Below are 20,244 nucleotides of genomic sequence, written 5' to 3' on the forward strand. Positions count from 1 at the left end.
AAACTTAGTCACAGTATCACAGTATCAACAAGGTTGGAAGAGACCTCAAAGATCATCGAGTCCCACCTGTCACCACAGACCTCATGACTAGACCATGGCACCAAGAACCACATCCAATCCCCTCTTGAACACCTCCAGGGATGGTGACTCCACCACCTCCCTGGGCAGCCCATTCCAATGATGAATGACTCTCTCTGTGAAGAACTTTCTCCTCACCTTGAGCCTAAACTTCCCCATCTGATTGTGAACAATATTTTTTCTTGTGGAATGCCACCGAAAAATTTGACTCCTGGTCCAAATTTAATTTATAAAGGGGAAACACATTTGCTGTGTTGTAATGTGTTTGCATATATAACCTACTGAGCATTTCATGTTTCCTAAGTTGAGCAAGTCTTGAGTGCTTCAGAGTTGCCCTGGTGTCTAGTGCAGTGAGAGCTACCTGGTTATCTGTTTTTTGTTTGAATTATGGGACAAGAAGACAATGAATGCTGGCATTTTCCAGCCTATGTGAATTGTGTTAAGACTAAAAGTTTTACATGGAAAAAGATTTGTATAACATCAGAAAGCACTTGGCAAATAAAAAGCATTCACTTTCCTGATGTGTGTGCATCCAAATTCTGTGCTTTTCCCTTGTCCTTTCCTAACTCAGGCATCCCAGCAGAATCAAAGTTCAGAATGCTGGTATCTTTAAGGCACTGCTGTAAGTGACACATTACTGAAAATAGAGCTTTCCCTAGCATGATAGAAACTAATTGCTGCAGAACTGTAGTCTTTCTCTCTCTTTTGTTTGTTTTTTACAGAACATTTAAAGGAGCGTTTGGAAAACTACGTGGCTGGCTTACGCAAGGTGCGTCTCATCCGTGCAAATAAGCGAGAGGGGCTGGTTCGAGCAAGGCTCTTGGGAGCGTCTGTGGCAAAAGGAGATGTCCTGACATTCCTGGACTGCCACTGCGAGTGCCATGAGGGCTGGCTGGAGCCCCTGCTGGAAAGGTGAACTTGTGCTCTTAGGTGGTTTCCTGTTTCATTGCAAAAAGTGCAGAGAGGGTCTGGCATACTTCAGCAGTGGAAAAATGGCTCTTGGCCTTACCAAAGGTTACTGAAGGCTGGGCCCTGATGAGGTAGTCAACAGAGGATTTAGTTCCTCTTTTTCTTCAGAAAAGAAATTTAAGAGAGGAGTCCTCCAGCTTTGAAACTACTTTGGGAAAAGTGGCTGTTTCTATCAGCCGGGGTAGTGGATGAGAAGGTCTGGAAAGATGCGTGCCCTGAGACGTGTGTTTGTTGCACTGCAACAGGGAATAATCAGACTGGAAAAGAAGTCAATCTCTGTCTTCCCAATTCTGAGCTAGTCCATCTCTGTCCAACTGGAGAGAGATTTCCAAAAGCAAATGCTGTCTTGAGGCATCCATGTCTTCTTGATTCCTAGTGGAATTTGTGTTCTTGAACTCATCATGTCCATTGAAAGTTGCATCTGGAATAATACATATGATATATTGTATGTTCCACATATATATTATTGTATTTACTTATTTTTCTTTAAAATGGTCATATTCAACTTTCCCCTCAATTTTCAGACCAAATTTATTCCAAATCACTGTGGGTTAACTGTGAACAGTGTAGGTAGAGGGAAGAAAGGACAAGTGTCAAAAATCAAAGAGTAAGCCTGTTTTTAATGGCTGTCCTCTGAAGAAACCATACCTAACTCTGGAGAAAACTCTGTCATTTGTTCACTTCTTTAGCAAGCCACTAGATGGCAATCTTTAGGAAGGATTTGGATAATTTTAAGTGTAATAAATCCCCTTCTGTAGAAAGCTAGCCCTGGATGTGTCTTGGAATTTTTGCCCTTCTTGCTGCAGACGTGGATGTACATATCTAAGAGGATGTTTGCGTGACGTGTTGTGACTCCTCTGAAAGCAACACAACAATGTTAGCGCTTTGCAGTGCAAACAGTTGTATTTGTAAGCTGCCTATGCATTGTATGATCTAGTTAATTCTTAACCTACAGAAAAGATGATGGCTTTTGCTTCCTTGATTCCTTTCAGAACTGAAATGATGTTCCAGATAGCTGATTTTTTTTCTCCTTTTTCTTTATAGAGCAACAAAGCATTTTTACTATTTATTGGAAATGTTTTCCCTCTGTATATGTATCATTCTCATTGTTTTGTATATAAGCTTTATAACAAGTGATATGGGAGATAGCAATATTTGTAGAAACCCTTTTGTACACTCTATCAAGCAGAATTTCAATGGGAAGTATAAAGAAAACAGCTATGTCACATCTTTCCTCTGGCAACAAGGGTCCATTTCATGTTTAAGGCAGTCTTTCTCAGCTCAGACAATACTTTTTTTTGGAACCATTTCTGTTCTCTGCCACATTTTACCACCACAAGGTGATTTAATTTCAGAGTCAGAGCCCCTTGGTCAGCCTGTGGGTTTTAAGCTTAATAATCTCATGAGGAACTAGCTCCAATCGAATGACAGATACATCAGGTCTCTTCCTTGTTTGTCAATATAACATTTTTCTTCTCATCTGGAATACCCAAATTGTCCAAAACAAGTATCAGCACTTTAAAGTCAAACAAATCTGTTTTTGTACTGAACAAACGAGATGTTTAGAGCTAATGTAAGGAAGATTGCTAAAGAGATATTTAGGGGAAAAGCATTAACTTGAACTCATGCGCTTGATGTTGATCTCTGCTGCTACTGAGAGGCCTTTCCAGAGGTTGAGGTGAAGGCAAAGGGTCCCATGTGAGTGGGTCTTTTGTAGGGGCAAATGCTTTTGGAATGGAATCACAGTGCTGATAAATGGGAGGAAGGATTTTTATCTTCTTTCAAAAGTAGACCTGCAAAAAATGTCAACCCTGATGTGTTTTTAGTATGATAAAGGTCTTGGCTGTCTTTACATCAGCCTTGCTGGTAGGTCTGTCATTCTCCAGTAATATCTTATTTCTCATTTTTGTCTCCTATGTTGTCAGGGTTCCTGGAGGCCTCCTTTGTGTATGTTTCACTGTTGGAGGTCTGATTCTTATGTCACATATTTGTGGTTTTGGTTTTTTTTGTTTGTTTTAAAATTAAGCTCTTGGCTTCTTTTTAATTTGCTATTGTAGTACTTGGTATAAATTTTTGCAGGCGATCACAGTTGCAAGAAGAATCATTGGCCAAGAGCCTAGCTACCTTATTCATCTTTGCAGAGTGATAGTCATGCTGCTTTCTAAATATCTCTAGTGCAGCTAAGTGTACAAAACAAAATAAGTATTTTCATTAAGAATGCAGTGCTGGATATGGCAGCAAAGCCAGATGCTGAATGTATTATCTCAAGCCATCTGGCATACATCGCTTACACTGTCCAGAAAGATTGATGCTTGCCAGGTGCCTACAGCTGAGTCCTTCTTTATGCAGCCTTTTGAGGCATCCTTAGCAAGAAGTCAGTGGTTATTCTTCTAGCTATTCTTTCCTTGCATTGCAACATGAGTTGAAAAGGAGCAAAACTTTGTGGTTGCTGTCTGTAAGTGTTCTCTGTTCTTTCTTGACAGTTCTAGTTTTAGAGATATATCTAATGGAAGTGATTTTTAATCTTTTTTTAAATCATACTAGGATTGCAGAAGAAGAAACAGCTGTTGTTTGCCCTGTTATCGATGTTATTGACTGGAACACATTTGAGTACTTGGGAAATGCTGGTGAGCCACAGATTGGTGGGTTTGACTGGAGACTGGTCTTCACTTGGAATACTACCCCTGAACGAGAACAAAAAAGGAGGAAGTCCAAGACTGACGTGATCAGGTTAATTTTTATGCATCTTATGAAACTGTGAATGCTACAAGTGCTTGTGAATTCCTTTTTGAAATGCCAGGTGCTGAAAAATACTTAGGAAATGAGCATTTTGCTTAAAAATACGTATCTTGTTTGCTTGCCCTTTGTTTCCAAAATAGCTCCTGCTCACCCTGCTCCTGAAAAAATACTGCTCTAAAAGCCAAAATGCCTGTGTAATCTTCCATATGGAATTCTTATTGCACAAGCAGTCTGTGGATTCCTGCAGGCAAACTCCCACAAATTCTGTCAGCATCCGGGAAGGTTCTAAATGATTAACTAGTACTAAAGGATGTCCTCTGTGCAAAGCAAAGAGGATCCATGTTGTAAAGACTGTATTGTGGTCAATGATGAAAGGAGGAACAAAAATCAACTGTTATGAAAGCAAAAGTGGTTTTGAAGACTGCGCTTGTAGTGATTGTGGTGGTTCCTTGCTCTGTTTTGAAAGGTGAACCAGTCTGCTAGCTCTTCATTTGGATCAAGTGCTACAGCTCTACCCATTTCTATGAAGAGCTACCTCATAGGAGCTCATGAAGATGACTTCTTTGTGGGGTTCAGTTTTGTTTTATTTTAAGACAAGCTGCAATTAGTCAGTATTATCTGTCACTCCATACTGTATTTTTTGGAGAGGTAAAGTAAGAATACCACCAATGCATTAGGAAAATGGCTACTGTAAACAAAATCCTGGTACTCAGTTTGGAAGTTACTGTATTTCAGTAGTGTATTGCAAGGAATTAAGCAGTTTGGCATTTTAATATCACAATTTTGTTAGTCCTTGCTTTTATTTATAATGATGGGCTATGACAAATACAGAATTCTCTCAGAATTTTCTCAGCCTTTTCTATGTTGCTTATCATGATTACAATACCCAGTACTTCACAAATATTAATTAACTAATCCTCAAATTAGAGAAGCAAATGTGATTTTCTTTAAAATGGGAAAAGTAAAGCAGTGATTTAATCCTTCCCAGCATATACTAGTCTGCATCCTCTTGAAAAACAGTTTCAAAATGGGTTAAATGCTTTTAAGGCCTTCAGTTTCAATACAGTGCTTTTCTTCTCCCAACAAGAAGAATTGTCTGTGGCATGCTAGGGGCAAAACAGTAAGGGATAGAGCTTCATGGTAGCCTGAGGACTGCGAGCTCAGTAAGTGTCTGGATTAAGCAGCAGTGCCGAGAGTGGTGTCACTGACAGATGTGCTTGGAAAGACAAGCTCTGGAGTGAGACAGAAGAGCTTGACTGGATATGGACTTTGTTTTGTTTATTTATTTTTTTCCTTCTGTCTCTATTCATCTCTTTCCATTCTCAGAAACAATATCTGGCAGTGTAAGACAGTGTTGCTTCAAAAAGATGGCTGGTAAAATTAGTTTTGGCAGATTAAGAGTAACTGATCACTGCACCTATCATTCATTGATATTTACCTCAACAGCAATTTAGTGAAATTCATGAAGTGTCAACTGAATTTAGCGCTTGGCACTTTAAAGAGGCTAATATTCTAAGGCTGTAAACAATTAGGAGCAATAATGAATGAATTAAAGTTAATGTATATGTGCACACACTAGCCTACTGAAAGTAAATTCCTGAAGTGCACTGTCACTTGTGGGGCCTTGTGCTCTTCAGTGAGAATCCCATCTTGACCCCAGTTTTTTCTTCCAAATGTAGCAAGCAGTTAAAAATAAATACAGATTGGCAGACCTTAGAAATAAAAAATTAAATCTTTCCAGGGGCTCTGTGTACTTAACTCTCCTCAGGTATTAATGGGATCAGAAATGTCGTTATTGATTACTAAAGCACAAATTTGTGTTTACTTACTACTTAAGTAAAATAGGTAAGAGTACTGCACTTAGAATTGCAGAGGTGACTAAAATAATTCTGCTACCAAAAAAAAGCACATGTTCTACTGTGTGAAACTAAGACCTTAGTCATTTATGACCACTCATAATGACACTGTAATTGCAAAGAATTGTGTTAACATGATGTTTATCTTCTCTCTTTTCATTGTTATTTTTATTTTGATACATTATGGACCTTACTTCTGATACTATTTTTTTAACTACAAAATTAAATTTAAATGCCCTGATGATACAGTACTTAACCTATCAACATCTGGCTGTTACTTTGTATCCAGAAAAGACTGAGAAAATGGAAAATAAATGTTTATAGTATTTTTGATCTGCTGTTTGTTAATGTAACATTTTTTTGCTTTTTATTCAAATCAGAGTTACTGTTCTCTTTTATAGGTCTCCAACCATGGCAGGAGGATTGTTTTCTGTGAGCAAGAAGTATTTTGATTATCTCGGTTCATATGATACAGGAATGGAAGTCTGGGGAGGAGAAAACCTTGAATTCTCATTTAGGGTAAGTGGCTTAATTAAAAGTTTGGGGTTTGTTTCGTATTTCTTTCTTCATGCCTCTTTAGGTAATGACATAACTGTAATGTAAGCAGGTGTTAAGAAGGGAGCATTTTGGGAGATGCTTATATGAATCCCTTTTCCTTGTTCTCCTGCTCCAGTACAGAATCATAGAACTGTTGAGGTTGGAAGAAACTTTTGAGATCATCCAGACCAACTGCTCACCTAGAGCAGAGCTCACAATCCAACCACTACTACTAAGCTATTACCACTAAACCTTGTCCCTTAGCACCACATCTACATGTCTTTTGAATACCTCCAGGGATGGTGACTCCACCACATCCCTGGGCAGCCTGTTCCAATGTCTGATAACCCTTTCTGTGAAGAAAATTTTTCCTAATATCCAACATGAACCTCCCTTGGCACAACTTAAGCCCCTTTCTGAATAGAATAGAATAGAATAGAATAGAATAGAATAGACCGGAAGAGACCTTCAAGATCATCATGTCCAACCCATCATCCAACACCATCTAATCAACTAAACCATGGCACCAAGCACTCCATCAAGTCTCCTCCTAAACACCTCCAGTGATGGCAACTCCACCACCTCCCCAGGCAGCCCATTCCAATGGGCAATCACTGTTGGATGGAACAAGAGTTCTATTCACAGAACTATTAATAGTTCTGTTTTCCTTCAGAGTAGCCACTTTAAAACAATTAAAAGAAATCATCTTTTGTTTTGAATGTTAGTACAAAATCTAAGTAGTGATGTGATATTAGCAGATGAAGTTTACATTTTATGCCTTGAAGAAAATAATTGGTAACTAACATTTGTAATGCTCTAATGTGGGTCTGGCAAACTGCACTGATGGACTCGGTAGGAGGCAATTACCAGCAGGACAATCCAGCCCCTGCACTTTCTGAAGGCTTTATTCTGTTTCACTTCAGGAAAAGTTTCTATAAAGGTTATAAAAGGTGATGGTGAAAATCTTCAGGAGCTGTAGAGCTGTACACCAGTAGAGAGTGGATCAGTGCTCAGATGTGGGGCATATAGCTAGTTATGCTGGAATTAAAAGGATTTATGACAGAGGAAGAGACAGGCGATAGTCCAAACTGACAAGCAAAACAGTCTTGTCCTCAATGTTGCTGTTACCTGTGTTGCTGCTAATTCCCAGTGAGCACTGGCTGCTTGTAGCTTGCCCTGTGTCACCTTTAACTTGTTGGAGCAATCTGCTGATGGTGTAAGAGATACCCCATAGGGAGTTTACAATTTAGTGTCTTGGATTCTCCTTGTTTTTTCTGCTCATCATCAGGTATGTTTTATGGTCATATTTGCAGTTCTGTGTATCACTGAACTGTGGGAGGGGAGGATTGGTGGCTTTGTTTAAGATGTTTAAGAGAGTTTGCACTAAATGATCTTTAAAGGTCTATTGCAACCCAAACCATTCTATGATTCTAAATAGTATTTTGATGCTACAAACCCACTCATTTGAGAAAGGAAGTGTCCCCAGACTGTCTCACATGAGATGCCTGCCTGTTGACCGGAGAAGCGTGAAATCTTCTTGAATGCTATTCCTCCTGAACGTAGCATGGAAATCCTAGCAGTGAGAGCATAAATATATGGAAAGAAAATTATTAAGGAGGGTAATGGACAGAGACCTGCAGTTGGCATGGTTTCTCTCTGGAGGAGTGCTGCTCAGCCAGATCATTGTTTGAGCTGAATTCTTGGCTGCCTCCTTTTTTATGTAGGAAAAAAGCTCTCTGGCATGTAAGTCAAAACACACAGCCTGCATGTCGTGGTCACTAAATTCAGCAGGTCTCCACTTGAAGCTCAAAGCAGCTTACTCACCCTCATCAGGTCTTTGAGCTTCTGAAGCTGGAGTACCCAACAGCTGCTTTTCAAAAAAGTACTATATGCTCTGTCTCTCAGCAGAAATGTGCACCTTTCATAAAGCAGCAGGCTTGAGAGCACCAGCCACAGTTGGCAGAACTGAATATTACAGGGTATACTTAATGTTGTTTGAAATGTCTGCAGTCTTCTGTGACCCTGTAAGTCACAGATTTGGTGGCACCAAAATGGTTGCCCCCTAACGAGTAGGAGTTAGGGGTAACACTACCCCAGGTGGTCGTGCCTTTCTCTGCTGAGATGGATTGTGTGAGCTTTCTGGGAGGCCAAGGCTTGCTGATACAACAAGCCTGACACCTGCCCTGTACAACATGGAGTGCCCCTGCACTGGTTGCTGGTTTAGACCAAAGTCGTCATTGCTGTTAACCTCTGCCAGGCTCTGACAGCAGGTCTCATTTCTGATGTTACAAATCCCTTTAAACAATGTGTTTGACCCTATGAGGTACACCAGTATGAGTAAGCAGTGCCTTCATTCCCTCAACATGGAGAAATGTTGTCTCCTTGTGCACCAGCCCAAGGGCTCAGAAGTCTTGCAGTGCCCACAGGCATGCAGTGTGTCATGCTCAGAGTGTTGATCTGCTTAAGGGTAGAAAGGCTTTACAGAGGTATTCAGACAGGCTGGATTGATTGCTCAAGGCCAGTATAAGTGGTTCAACAAGGCCAAGTGCCAGGTCCTGCACCTGGGTCACAACAACCCCATGCAATGCTGCATGCTTGGAGGAGAATGACTAGAAAGCTTCCTGAACGAAAAGGACCTGGGGGTGATCATCAACAACCAGCTGAATGTGAGCAAGCAGTGTGCTCAGGTGGCCAAGAAATCCAGCAGCATCCTGGCTTGTATTAGAAGTAGTGTGGCCAGTAGGAGCACAGAAATGATTGTCTCCTTGTACTTGGCACTGGTGAGGCTGCACCTCAAAAACCATGTTTAGTTTTTGGGGCCCTCACTAGGAGAGTGACATTGAGATGCTGGAGCATGTCCAGAGAAGGGCAACAAAGCTGGTGAAGGGTTTGGAGAACAAGCCTTATGACCACTGGGGTTGTTTAGTCTGGAGGAGACTGAGGGGAGACCCTCATTGCTCTCTACAACTACCGGAAAGGAGGTTGTAGTGAGGTGGAGGGTCAGTCTCTTCTCCCGAGTAACTAGCAAAAGGATGAAAGGAAATGCCCTCAAGTTGTGCCAGGGGAGGTTTAGATTGGATATTGTTAAAAATATCTTAACTGAAGGGATTGTCAAATTTTGGAACAGGCTGCCCAGGGAAATGGTTGAGTCATTATCCATGGAGGTATTTAAAAGGCATGTAGAGGTGGTGCTGAGGGACATGGTTTACTGGTGAACCTGGCAATGCTAGGTTAATGGCTGGACTTAATTTTTAAGGTCTTTTTGAACTGAAATGATTCTATGCACTGGGCCAAGAACAGGAACATTGCTTGTGGTGGGAAAAGAGATTCTTATTCAAGAAAGCACAGTGGGAGCCCTGGTATGGGGCTTACTAAAGGCAGATGAAGAGGCTCTCTTCTTGGGGGCCAAGAGTTTTAGAGGACAAACTGTGCAACCACCAGCAAATATATCTGTGTGTGTTAGTTTTACTAATGTAGATTGCCAGTAGGATCTGGGCATCTGGATCCAAATTGTGCATGACATGCTTTCCTCTATTTGATTTCAAGCCCCTGTGCTTCCTGCAGTGAGGATTTTTGTGTAAGAGTGCAGAGTTTTTAGATGTTGCTGAACTGTATTCTTCTGGCTGCCCACAGTGCTGAAGACAGTCAAGAGAGATAAATCAGTGTTAATTCTCTTGTCTCCATGGTTTCTAGACCTGCCAGACCTGAAAATTAGGAGCAGGGATACTGAAAAACACTGTAAATTAATTCATTGTTCTTTTAGTCTCTGAAATCACCACCTTCCCAATGACATGAAAGGACTTGTCTTCAAGCCTCCCCTTTCTTGTACTCTGGTTATTCTAAACTGAAAAAAAAACCAAACCCAACTCTGTGGTTTTGAGAGGTGCAAGGGCAGAGCTTTGGCTAAAAGCGTGATGACTAAGAGAGATAAATGAATCCTGATCCTGAATCAGGTCAATGTGCCTTGTTTTTGAATTGCCTAATGCTATTTGACTAGATACATTTTCACTTTGTAGGCATAATGAGCATTGAAACCCTTCTTTCAGAAGGATCCAAAACATACCCTTTCATCTTCCCCTTCCTGTACAAGGAGTGAAGGGGAATATGGTTCTGGCGTCTTTCCCCTTCCGCTTTGCTCTTGGTGCTGCTAATGGCATTGCAATGAAAGTTTGATTCTGGGGACCAGCGCTTGCAGTATGTGCTTCAACCCACCATCATGGCATACGAGAAAACCACCATGCATGTGCAAAATGACAAAATAAGTTCTTGATAATTCCTTTCTTCTGGTGGAAATTTTCATTGCCTGTGGGCCTGGATAAGTCCCAAATTGCTTGGGGCCTCTTTTCATCTTTTTGTGTTGTTTCTTTCTGTCTGGATCTGGAAATCTGTCTTGTGTCAGGAGCAGCCAGGATGGGTTTGTGTGGCCAAGGAGGCTTCTCTGCCTGCCCAGCTCCCAGCAGATCCTGCTGGAGTGCTCAGCTGCAAGCCAGCAAGCAAATTGTAGAAGAGATGGGCAGAAATTGAGTATTTTCCACAGTTTGTCATTTTTTTTCAGGAGATAACATCCATTTTTAAAAAACCTTTTTACTTCTTCCAGAGAGTCCTAAAGTGTTAGAGATGGTAGAGCTTATAGAGGTTTCTTGCTAGGTCAGTAAGTGATAAACATTAGGTCAGTTGTCTAGAGACCCTGACAGGGAGAGGGGATTCCAAAGAGAGATCTGAGCAGTTACTGTAGTGTTTTGTAATCACAGAATCACCAAGGTTGGAAGAGACCTCAAAGATCATCAAGTCCAACCTATCAACACAGACCTCATGACTAAACTATGGCACCAAGTGCCACATCCAATCCTCTCTTGAACACCTCCAGGGATGGTGACTCCACCACCTCCCTGTGCAGCCCATTCCAATGGCGAGCGACTCTCTCAGTGAAGAACTTTCTCCTCACCTCGAGCCTAAACTTCCCCGGCGCAGTTTGAGGCTGTGTCCTCTTGTTCTGGTATTGGTTGCTAGAGAGAAGAGACCAACCCCCTCCTGGCTACAACCACCCTTCAGGTAGTTGTAGACAGCAATAAGGTCTCCCCTGAGCCTCCTCTTCTCCAGGCTAAACAATCCCAGCTCCCTCAGCCTCTCCTTGTAGGGCTTGTGCTCAAGGCCTCTCCCCAGCCTCGCTGCCCTTCTCTGGACACGCTCAAGTGTCTCAATGTCCTTCTTACCATCTGTCTACAAACAGGAAAAAAAACCAAATCACTCCTGTACATGTTTCAAGGTGAAAGTGAAAGTAAACCAGAACTTCACCTTGTTTTCTTTTAGTGGTGAAGGGAAACAATATGCTCTTATAAAGAGAGCTTCAAGGTAGCCAGTCCTAGTAAAGAAATGGTGTTTTCATTCCAGTGAGTGTGTAACATATACATGGAATCTAATGTGCTTCTCTACTGCAGAAGGTTGAAATAATTCTAGGGGAGAATCTTCCCCAGAGGCACTTAGGTAGCATTTGGTAATCCACTATAGTTCTCTGTTGAATTCCTTGCTTTAATTTATCACTATTCATTTTTACATGACTGTATGTAGAGGCTGAAATGTCTTCCATTAAAATAAAAAGAAAACAAAGCTATTTGAGGAGTTGTTTGGCTGCAATATATTTATTTTTTGTTTGTAACAGGAAAGCCAGAGAAGTTTTGAACTGTTTCAATGGAAGAAGCAGAACTTAATGAGCATTGCTTAGCAACCTACAGTCATGTTTTACAGAAATTCAGAATTTCAATTATTGAAAAATAAGCTCTTCTATAATTTTCTTTTTGGTAGCAATTTAACAGAGATACAGTCAGGCTTTTTTACTTAATTTAAATTAAGACTTCATTGTCGAACAGTAGAATACCGTGCTTCCTTCTTAACTGTACATTTTTACTTCAGCAGTTTTTATGGTCCATTCTTCATATCTTGTTTAAAAACAGACTCATCAGAACAGTAATGATAAATAAACAACTGCTTATGCAGAGTATAAAAAAAAATACGGAAATTGTTAAACTGTTCTAAATTCCATGGGGCTTAATATTTGCTGGCAAGCAGATCTGGCACGATTAAATTCGACCTTAAAAAAGTAATCCTGGCTGTAGGAAGCTGTGGCAATGCCAGTGACGAGCAGTGTGAGCAATCTGGCAGTGCAGGCCTAGAGCCTGACATGGTGGTAGGTCATGCTCAGCATAAGTGCAGAGCCAGCTAGCAGTGTAGCAAAGCAGTGCTGTGCCTGCAGCATGTAACTAAAGCAGGACACTGTTAGCTATAAACACAGAAAGTTATCTTGGAACAACAGGACATGCAGCTGCATCAACAAATCTCACATGTCGTTAGTAGTTGGACCAATAATCTATAATAGTGTGATGTGTGGTCACTCATAAGGAACCAATGAAGCTATGCCAACAAGGCTCTCCAAGTTCCTATAAGTTGAAGAAGTTCCCTTGATACGCACTTCTACCTTTCCTTTCCCTTCTTCTTTGCTTTACTTTACTGTGCTATACTCGCACTATAGGCCTACAATACTGGAACAATAAAGGAACAATTCTCGATCATATTGGTCAGCTGTATTGACTCCAATCTCCGTCCTGTTAGGGAGCTACTGTTTTCCATCAGACTTCAAAGTGGGAGATGGTAGAGTGAAACTGAGTTAACTGCTTTCACAGCAGCTTTCGGATTGACAGTTGTGCAATCTACACATGAAAATACACAAGTTGTTTAAAGGATCAATACAGAATTCTAGATTTCTTGTGCAATCCCTATAATCTTCTTCCAGTTTAAATCATAGTATCACTCAGGGTTGGAAGGGACCACAATGATCATCTAATTCTAACCCCCAAATGTCAAGTGTATTGGAGCTGTCACCTCCAAATGGTTAATACTTGAGGGGAATTAGCTCACTGGAGTGCCAGTTCTCAAGAAACTTCAACAGGTAGTCTATGGAAACCATTGGTGATAGTCTCAAGTGTGTTCCAAGAGCAGCACTGTGTCCTGCCTTTCCTCCCACCTGACAACTTCAGACACTTTTTTTCAGGCACCTGTCAGAAATAGGCATTCTGCCACATTTTTGTAGTAATAAATGGAAAATGTCTAGCCATGCTTCCCTTTAATTACATCAAACTTGAAGTTAGTGGCTGTGTGGGTGAGCTGCCAAAAGTGCACCATTTTCAAAGGAGAGGAGAATAGTTACAAACATTTGCACAGAGCTTTGAGACAAGCATCTCTGCTTTGTGGTCATTTATTGGTTTTATCTCCAGGGCCATGTATTTCCTGACATGGAGACCTAGAGGCATAAGGATGAGGGCAGAATGAGTTCTGCCAATTCCACATTCGTATTCAAGTACTTTTCCTTGACACCAACTAGGAATATTAGTTCAGATAGGAGAACCTGCTTCACTAATCGTGGCTGGACCACCATGGATCAGTTTTTTCTATCCAGTGAAAAAAGTTAGATACATTTCATGACCAGATACCCACACCCTTCTTCTGAAATGCTGAATATAGAACTGGAAACACAAGTTATCATTCTCCAATAATATGACCAGAACACGAATAATGACTGGAAACATAGCTCTCTTTAGAATGCCTATATAGCTTGCGTTGTAGACCACAGGCCTTCAGAGAAAGTAAAGCTGAGAAAGGGATAATTGTAAACCATACATGGGATTATCTCTTTGTTACTCCCAGTGATTTGCCCTGACTTCATAAGCATGTTGTTACTGGCATCAAATGAGACACACAATGATTGTATATATTGCTTGCAGCATCCTCTGATGTTTTTAAGGAAGGTATTATCCTGTGACTGTTTTAGGCTGTGCCTTTAAGAACGGGACAGTTACTGGAATACTCTGGCTGGCTGAATGTTTTGGTGAAATAATGAAAACAAGATATTCTAAACGAATTTCATTGGTAGATTGGTAGAATGAAACTTTTAAGTTTTAGTTCAGTTTGAATCTCAGTTCAGTCTGTCTGTCTTTTTCAGCCTGTCTGTTTCAGTCTCTCTCTGAGCAACAGCTGTGCTGGATGGAGTTAACCTTAAACTAACAGATAAGAAACTAATTCTTGCATACGCTTTTGAGCTAACAGAATTAATAATTACCTTTACTCTCTCTCTAACCCTTTTTGGGAAAAAAGGGAGGTAGGGGGAGAGAGAGGGTACGGGGGGGGACACCCTCCTCGCTGGAGGAGGGAAAGTTTTGTTCTGTATTACGTTCTTTGCTGTATATTTCTGTACATATTGTAAATACTGTATATTGTGTATATAATCATCTTCACTTCATCCTGCTTGTAAATATAGCTTATATTCATTTCTGCTTCTCCAACTGAGTTAGCCGTGGTTTCTTTGTGTGTGTGGGAGAACTGAACTTTCTCTCACCACCACATATCCTTGCAAAGACTTACTGTTACTGCGTTCTCCTACTTGCAAAGTTTCAAGTTAATGATGCACAATGTCAATTCTTTGTTCAGATATGGCAGTGTGGAGGAAGCCTTGAGATCCACCCTTGCTCTCATGTGGGTCACGTCTTCCCCAAACAAGCGCCGTACTCGCGGTCTAAAGCTTTGGCCAACAGTGTGCGCGCAGCTGAAGTGTGGATGGATGGCTATAAAGAAATCTATTATCACCGAAACCCACATGCTCGCCTGGTGAGTTGAAGTTCATTGTTGGAATTGCCATACAATTTGTTTGCAATGAATTAACTGTTAACTTAGCTGGTATTTAACGTGAAGTGCTTTTTATGTTTGTTTCTTATGTTTTGTGACACTTTTCCCCAGATGCAGAGTTATGTACGCACACGGTTCATTTTTAATTCCATGGAAAAACTCTGTAAGACTGGAAGGTTGCCACATTTGTGCCAATATTAAATGAATGAATGAATGAATAAACGAAAAAGTCAGGCTAGGCAAGGTGACCCAAGTAAGAAGGAGCTGTTTAGCCTGAAATGGGCACTTGCAGAGTACAAAATTAACAAGGTTGGAAAAGACCTTCAAGATCATCAAGTCCAACCTATCACCCAACACCATCTAATCAACTAAACCATGGCACCAAGCGCCTCATCCAGTCTCTTCCGAAACACCTCCAGGGATGGTGATTCCACACCCCCCTGGGCAGCCCATTCCAATGGCCAGTCACTCTTTCTATGAAGAATTTCTTCCTAACATCCGGCCTAAATTTCCCCTGGCACAGCTTGAGACTTTGTCCTCTTTTTTGGTCACTGGTTGCCTGGGTGAAGAGACCAACTCCCACCTGTCTACAGCCTCCCTTCAGGTAGTTGTAGATGGCAATAAGGTCTCCCCTGAGCCTCCTCTTCTCCAGGCTAAACAACCCCAGCTCCCTCAGCCTCTCCTCATAGGGATTGTGCTCCAGACCCCTCACCAGCCTTGTTGCCTTTCTCTAGACACTTCTGTGAAACAGCTGATACAGGATTACATAAATAATGAATTACAGAAGAGACACATGATTAATGAATGCTAATCAACAAGGTTCAATGGACAGTACATCTTTAAGTGAACAGAATGGTGATAATCTTTAGCAAAATTATCTGTCTTGTGATAATTGTAAAACTTTGGACTGATGTAAGACAAAATGTATTTCTTTGATTTGTTGTGGCACAAGGCTTTTTTATAAACATCATAGAATCATGGAATGATCTGGGCTGGAAGGGACCTCTGAAGGTCATCTAGTCCATCCTCCCTGCAGTAAGCAGGGGCATCCTCATCTGGACCAGGCTGTTCAGAGGACTGTCAAGCCTCACTTTGAATATATCCCAGGATGGGGCCCCAGCCACCTCCCTGGGCAACCTGTCCCAGTGTTCCACCACTCCCATAGTAAAGAGTGTATTCCGAACGACCATTCTAATTCTGCTCTTGTCTAATTTGAAGCCATTGCTCCTTGTCCGTCACTACAGACCTTTGTAAACAGTCTCTCTCCATCCTTCTAGTAGTCAACCTTCAGGTACTGGAAGGTCACTATTAGTTCTTCCCAGAGCCTCCTCTTCTCCAGGCTGAACAACCCCAGCTCCTTCAGCCTGTCCTCATAGCAGAGTTGCTCCAAACCTCTGATCATTTTCGTGGCACTCCTGTGGACCCACTCCATCATCTCTGTGTCCTTCCTAAATTGAGAGCTCTAGTCCTGGACACAGTACTTGAGGTGAGGTCTCACCAGAGCAAAGTAGCAGAGTCACCTCTCTGGATCTGCTGGCAATGCTGCTTTTGGCACAGCCCAGGATGTGATTGGCCTTACTGGCTGCAAGTGCGCACTGCCTGCTCACATCCAGCTTCTCATCCATCAGCAATCCCAAATCCTTTTCCTCAGGGCTGTTTTCTATCAGCTCAGCCCCCCCAGTCTGTATTGATAGTAACGATTGTTTCAGCCCAGGTGCAGAATCCTGCACTTGCTCTTGTGGAACCTCATGAAGTTCAGCAAATCAATATTACAAAGATTAATGAACAGTCCTGGGAACTCAGATGAAAATTCTTGTAATGAAATGTTTGGAGTATCAGTTGTGGGTGGTTGGGATTTTTTGTTGGTTTGGTTTTAAACTTTTCTTTTTGTGTGTGTGTGTTGCTTTTTGTTTTGGGGTGGATTTTGGTTTTGTTTGCTTGTTCATTTGTTTTTAAATTATGTGTTTATTTTCTGTGAGGAAGAAAACATAAGATCACTAGCAAAACTTTTCAAGAGGTAAAAATCTAGCGGGTCAGAACCGTTGAGTAGCATGCAAATTCATGGCTTGGATATATTTATTCTGGGGAGCCTGTAGCCTGATAAAGACAGTAACACTGGAATATCCTAACAATGTCTAGAAACTACTTACATGATCCTCTGGCACAAAGTCCAAACTTCAGGCCTAAAAGAAATCACTCTCTGCTGTTGCTTGTTAATGGACATGCTTCACCTCCCTAGGCACTTCTCTGTTCACAGGAAGTTTTCTGAGTGCTGGCTTTGCGGTTTTGTGCAGCGGAGAACTGCCCTGGGATGGGCTGCTGGGTGCTTACCTCTGGCTATGCAGAACCGGAGCTTAGGGACCAGGCAGGGTAACAGGAGCTCCCCATATTTGAATGGTCTACCCCAATAGACAGTGCTGAGAGAAAGAGTGCTTTTGAAACCATTAGGCTTTTAAAAGATATGCTGGGGGCCACTGGGGAGGCTGAGTTTTGTTAGCTTCCATCTTGTGTGCCTTTGGTTTCAACTGGGTAATTAGATTATTGTAGTCTATGCATTTGTAATAATTGTTTTACTTTAACATCATAAAAGCCATTTAGGTTTTATTATTAGACTGTGACTTTGAGAAAAACAGGAGTTTTGTGTATCCAAAGATGGGAGCTCACAGGCAATGCCAGGCCGGTTCTGCTTGTTGTGTGCAGGCTATAATGCTGTAAACTTGTACAACTCTGAGCCGCTAATGTCAGTGAAGGCAGAACTTGAACTTGAAAGGATACTTGTGTCTTAGTTTTGCATATTGGCTCATTGTAACACATTGGTTGTAAGCTGAGACTTGTGTGAGGTTTTTCACACCTCAGAGCCGCTGCCAATGCCCACTGCTGTCTGTACTACTCTCTGCACCACTTCTTGCAGCGGTTGAGTTCAGCCTGTTTCGCTCCATCTAACCCAAATATTCGGTTCCATAGCATAATGGCAAAATGATTGATGATACAGCTGCAGAATTTGGTTCCATAAGGTTTTGCTTCAAGATTAATGTTCAGACCTCAAAAACTGAAGTGTCATGCTCTTTGTTTATTCAAGCAGGCATCTCTGCCTCTGTTTTACATCTGCTTTGTGTTTCCAGTGGTATTTCCACAGCTTTCAGAAATGCAAATGTATTTGTGGTTTGATGAAAGAGTGTGTCAGGCGACCTGTAAAAATCTGGATTTGCAAACACTCTCTCAATGCTTCACTGTCTGAAGTCCCTAGTCAATATAATATACAGACAGATTTTTTTTGAAGGCAGATATGAAAAGATGTGAACTCTGCTCCAATCTATAGACAAGGAAGAGTCTGAAATGATAGCTTTTCTGTGGTTAAGATTTCATATGCTCCACCACCCAAATCTATGCATTTCAAAGGAAGCATTAGCAAATTTTACAAATTTCATCAGCTGAGTGTATAACTGTCTGTGCAGGTAATGATGGATGATGATGGAATGGATAATGGAATGGAATAATTTAAAATTCTCAAGATTCATTCACTGCCTGTGAGATTTACAGTTACCCAGCTAAAGGAAGCTTAGTTTTCCAATATGCCCTCTCAGTTCCCAGCAATCTGTATTCAGGGACTTTCTTACTTTGGGATTTGGGCAGTTTTCTCAGACAGACTGTTTTCTAGAATATTTTAAAGTTTTAGGTGCACCATTCCAATTCTTTATTTTAAGGATAATGAAACCAAATCCAGCACCCAAACACGGGGATTTTTTACTGCCTAAATAGTCCTACTCATCACTTTAACATATGGTTCTTAATAATGTATACAGAGAGTTTAAAAGAGAGCATCTGCTCTGCTTGGGGTACTTTTTAATTTTTATTTTTTTTTCAGGAACCATATGGGGATGTGACAGAAAGGAGACTGCTTCGAGAGAAGCTGAAATGTAAGGACTTCAAATGGTTCTTGGACAATGTGTACCCAGAGCTTCATGTACCCGAGGACAGACCAGGCTTCTTTGGAATGGTACGTGGCTGCTGAAAAGAGGCCTCCTCACAGTTCTCTGAGCTCTTCTACTAACTCAGCATGAAGGTATTGTTATGCCAAAATCAGTTTGGGATTTTGGTAGAATTCGGTTAGAATTGATAGGTTTGAAAGTATGGTTTCCCTCAAAACTTTATTCTAGGGGATGCTATTTGTGAAGGAGTTCTTTGACAACAGGTAATGTTTTCATGAATTACACCTTCCAAGTGACATCTTGAGACTGTTAAGGGCATCAAAGGATGACTTGTTTGTTTCTAGGAATGGAATAGAATAGAATTAACCAGGTTGGAAGAGACCTTTGAGATCATCAAGTCCAACCTATCATCCTACACCATCTAATCAACTAAACCATGGCAGCAAGCACCCCATCTGGTCTCTTCCTAAACACCTCCAGTGATGGTGATTCCACCACCTCCCAGGGCAACCCATTCCAATGACCAATAACTCTTTGTATGAAGAATTTCTTCCTAACATCCAGCCTAAACTTCCCTTGGTGCAGCTTGAGACTGTGTCCTCTTGTTCTGGTGCTGGTTGCCTGGGAGAAGAGACCAGCCCCCACCTGTCTACAACCTCCCTTCAGGGAGTTGTAGAGAGCAATAAGGTCTCCCCTGAGCCTCCTCTTCTCCAGGCTAAGCAACCCCAGCTCCCTCAGCCTCTCCTCACAGGGCTTGTGCTCCAAACCCCTCCCCAGCTTTGTTGCCCTTCTCTGGACACATTCCAGCAAGTCAACATCTTTCCTAAACTGAGGGGCCCAGAACTGGACACAGTATTCAAGGTGTGGCCTAACCAGTGCTGAGTACAGGGGCAGAATGACCTCCCTGCTGCATTGGTGACTTGAAAATAGAAAGAGTGTGCTTTGTAACATGCATTTACACATTTTAGACGACGAAAACTATGATGAGGAAAAGAGCTGCTGCTCTGAGAACATATAGGATTTTGTATGTCAAAACCAACATGTTGACTTTTAATCCAGAGGTCACTTTAGACCAGCACAGATTCACAAGCCATTTGCATTGGTTCAATATTAGAATCTTCTCATTTTCTAAGAGCCAACAACTTTCTATGCTGTTTGCAGCTCACAAATAAACTATGGCTCCATGTATATCATATTACTGTAATCTCATTTGGTAGGGATGAAGGCAGAGATGATGCAGCAAATACCTCCTTCCTCTGAAATATCAGTAGATATCTGCTGTGAGTCTTATTAGAAAGACAAGACTGCACCTTTCTGCTAGGCAAAGATGTATAAAATACCTTCCTGATTACCAGTGTCACATTGAGTTAGAAGCACTTTTGCTGGTAACTCGATCACTGCAGATCTAGGTAAGCTGCATTCCCACACTGCTGCAATACATGCAGACCTTATCACAGCAGTCA

The 20,244-nt window shown here is 41.4% G+C and overlaps 1 protein-coding gene across 1 annotated transcript in view; it reads left to right on the forward strand.

The window, feature by feature from the left end:
• Positions 1–20,244, forward strand: part of GALNT12 (polypeptide N-acetylgalactosaminyltransferase 12) — a 63,522-nt gene that overhangs the window by 17,832 nt on the left and 25,446 nt on the right. Inside the window, exons 3-7 of the mRNA XM_068147480.1 lie at positions 801–990; positions 3,592–3,777; positions 6,044–6,161; positions 14,658–14,834; positions 18,718–18,849. Of these exons, the coding sequence (XP_068003581.1) occupies positions 801–990; positions 3,592–3,777; positions 6,044–6,161; positions 14,658–14,834; positions 18,718–18,849 (803 nt within the window). The remainder of the gene's footprint in view (positions 1–800; positions 991–3,591; positions 3,778–6,043; positions 6,162–14,657; positions 14,835–18,717; positions 18,850–20,244) is intronic.

The sequence above is a fragment of the Melanerpes formicivorus genome, unplaced genomic scaffold (assembly GCF_026170545.1).
Source record: "Melanerpes formicivorus ecotype bairdi unplaced genomic scaffold, bMelFor1.0.p_v2 SCAF_15, whole genome shotgun sequence".
Lineage (NCBI taxonomy): Eukaryota > Metazoa > Chordata > Aves > Piciformes > Picidae > Melanerpes > Melanerpes formicivorus.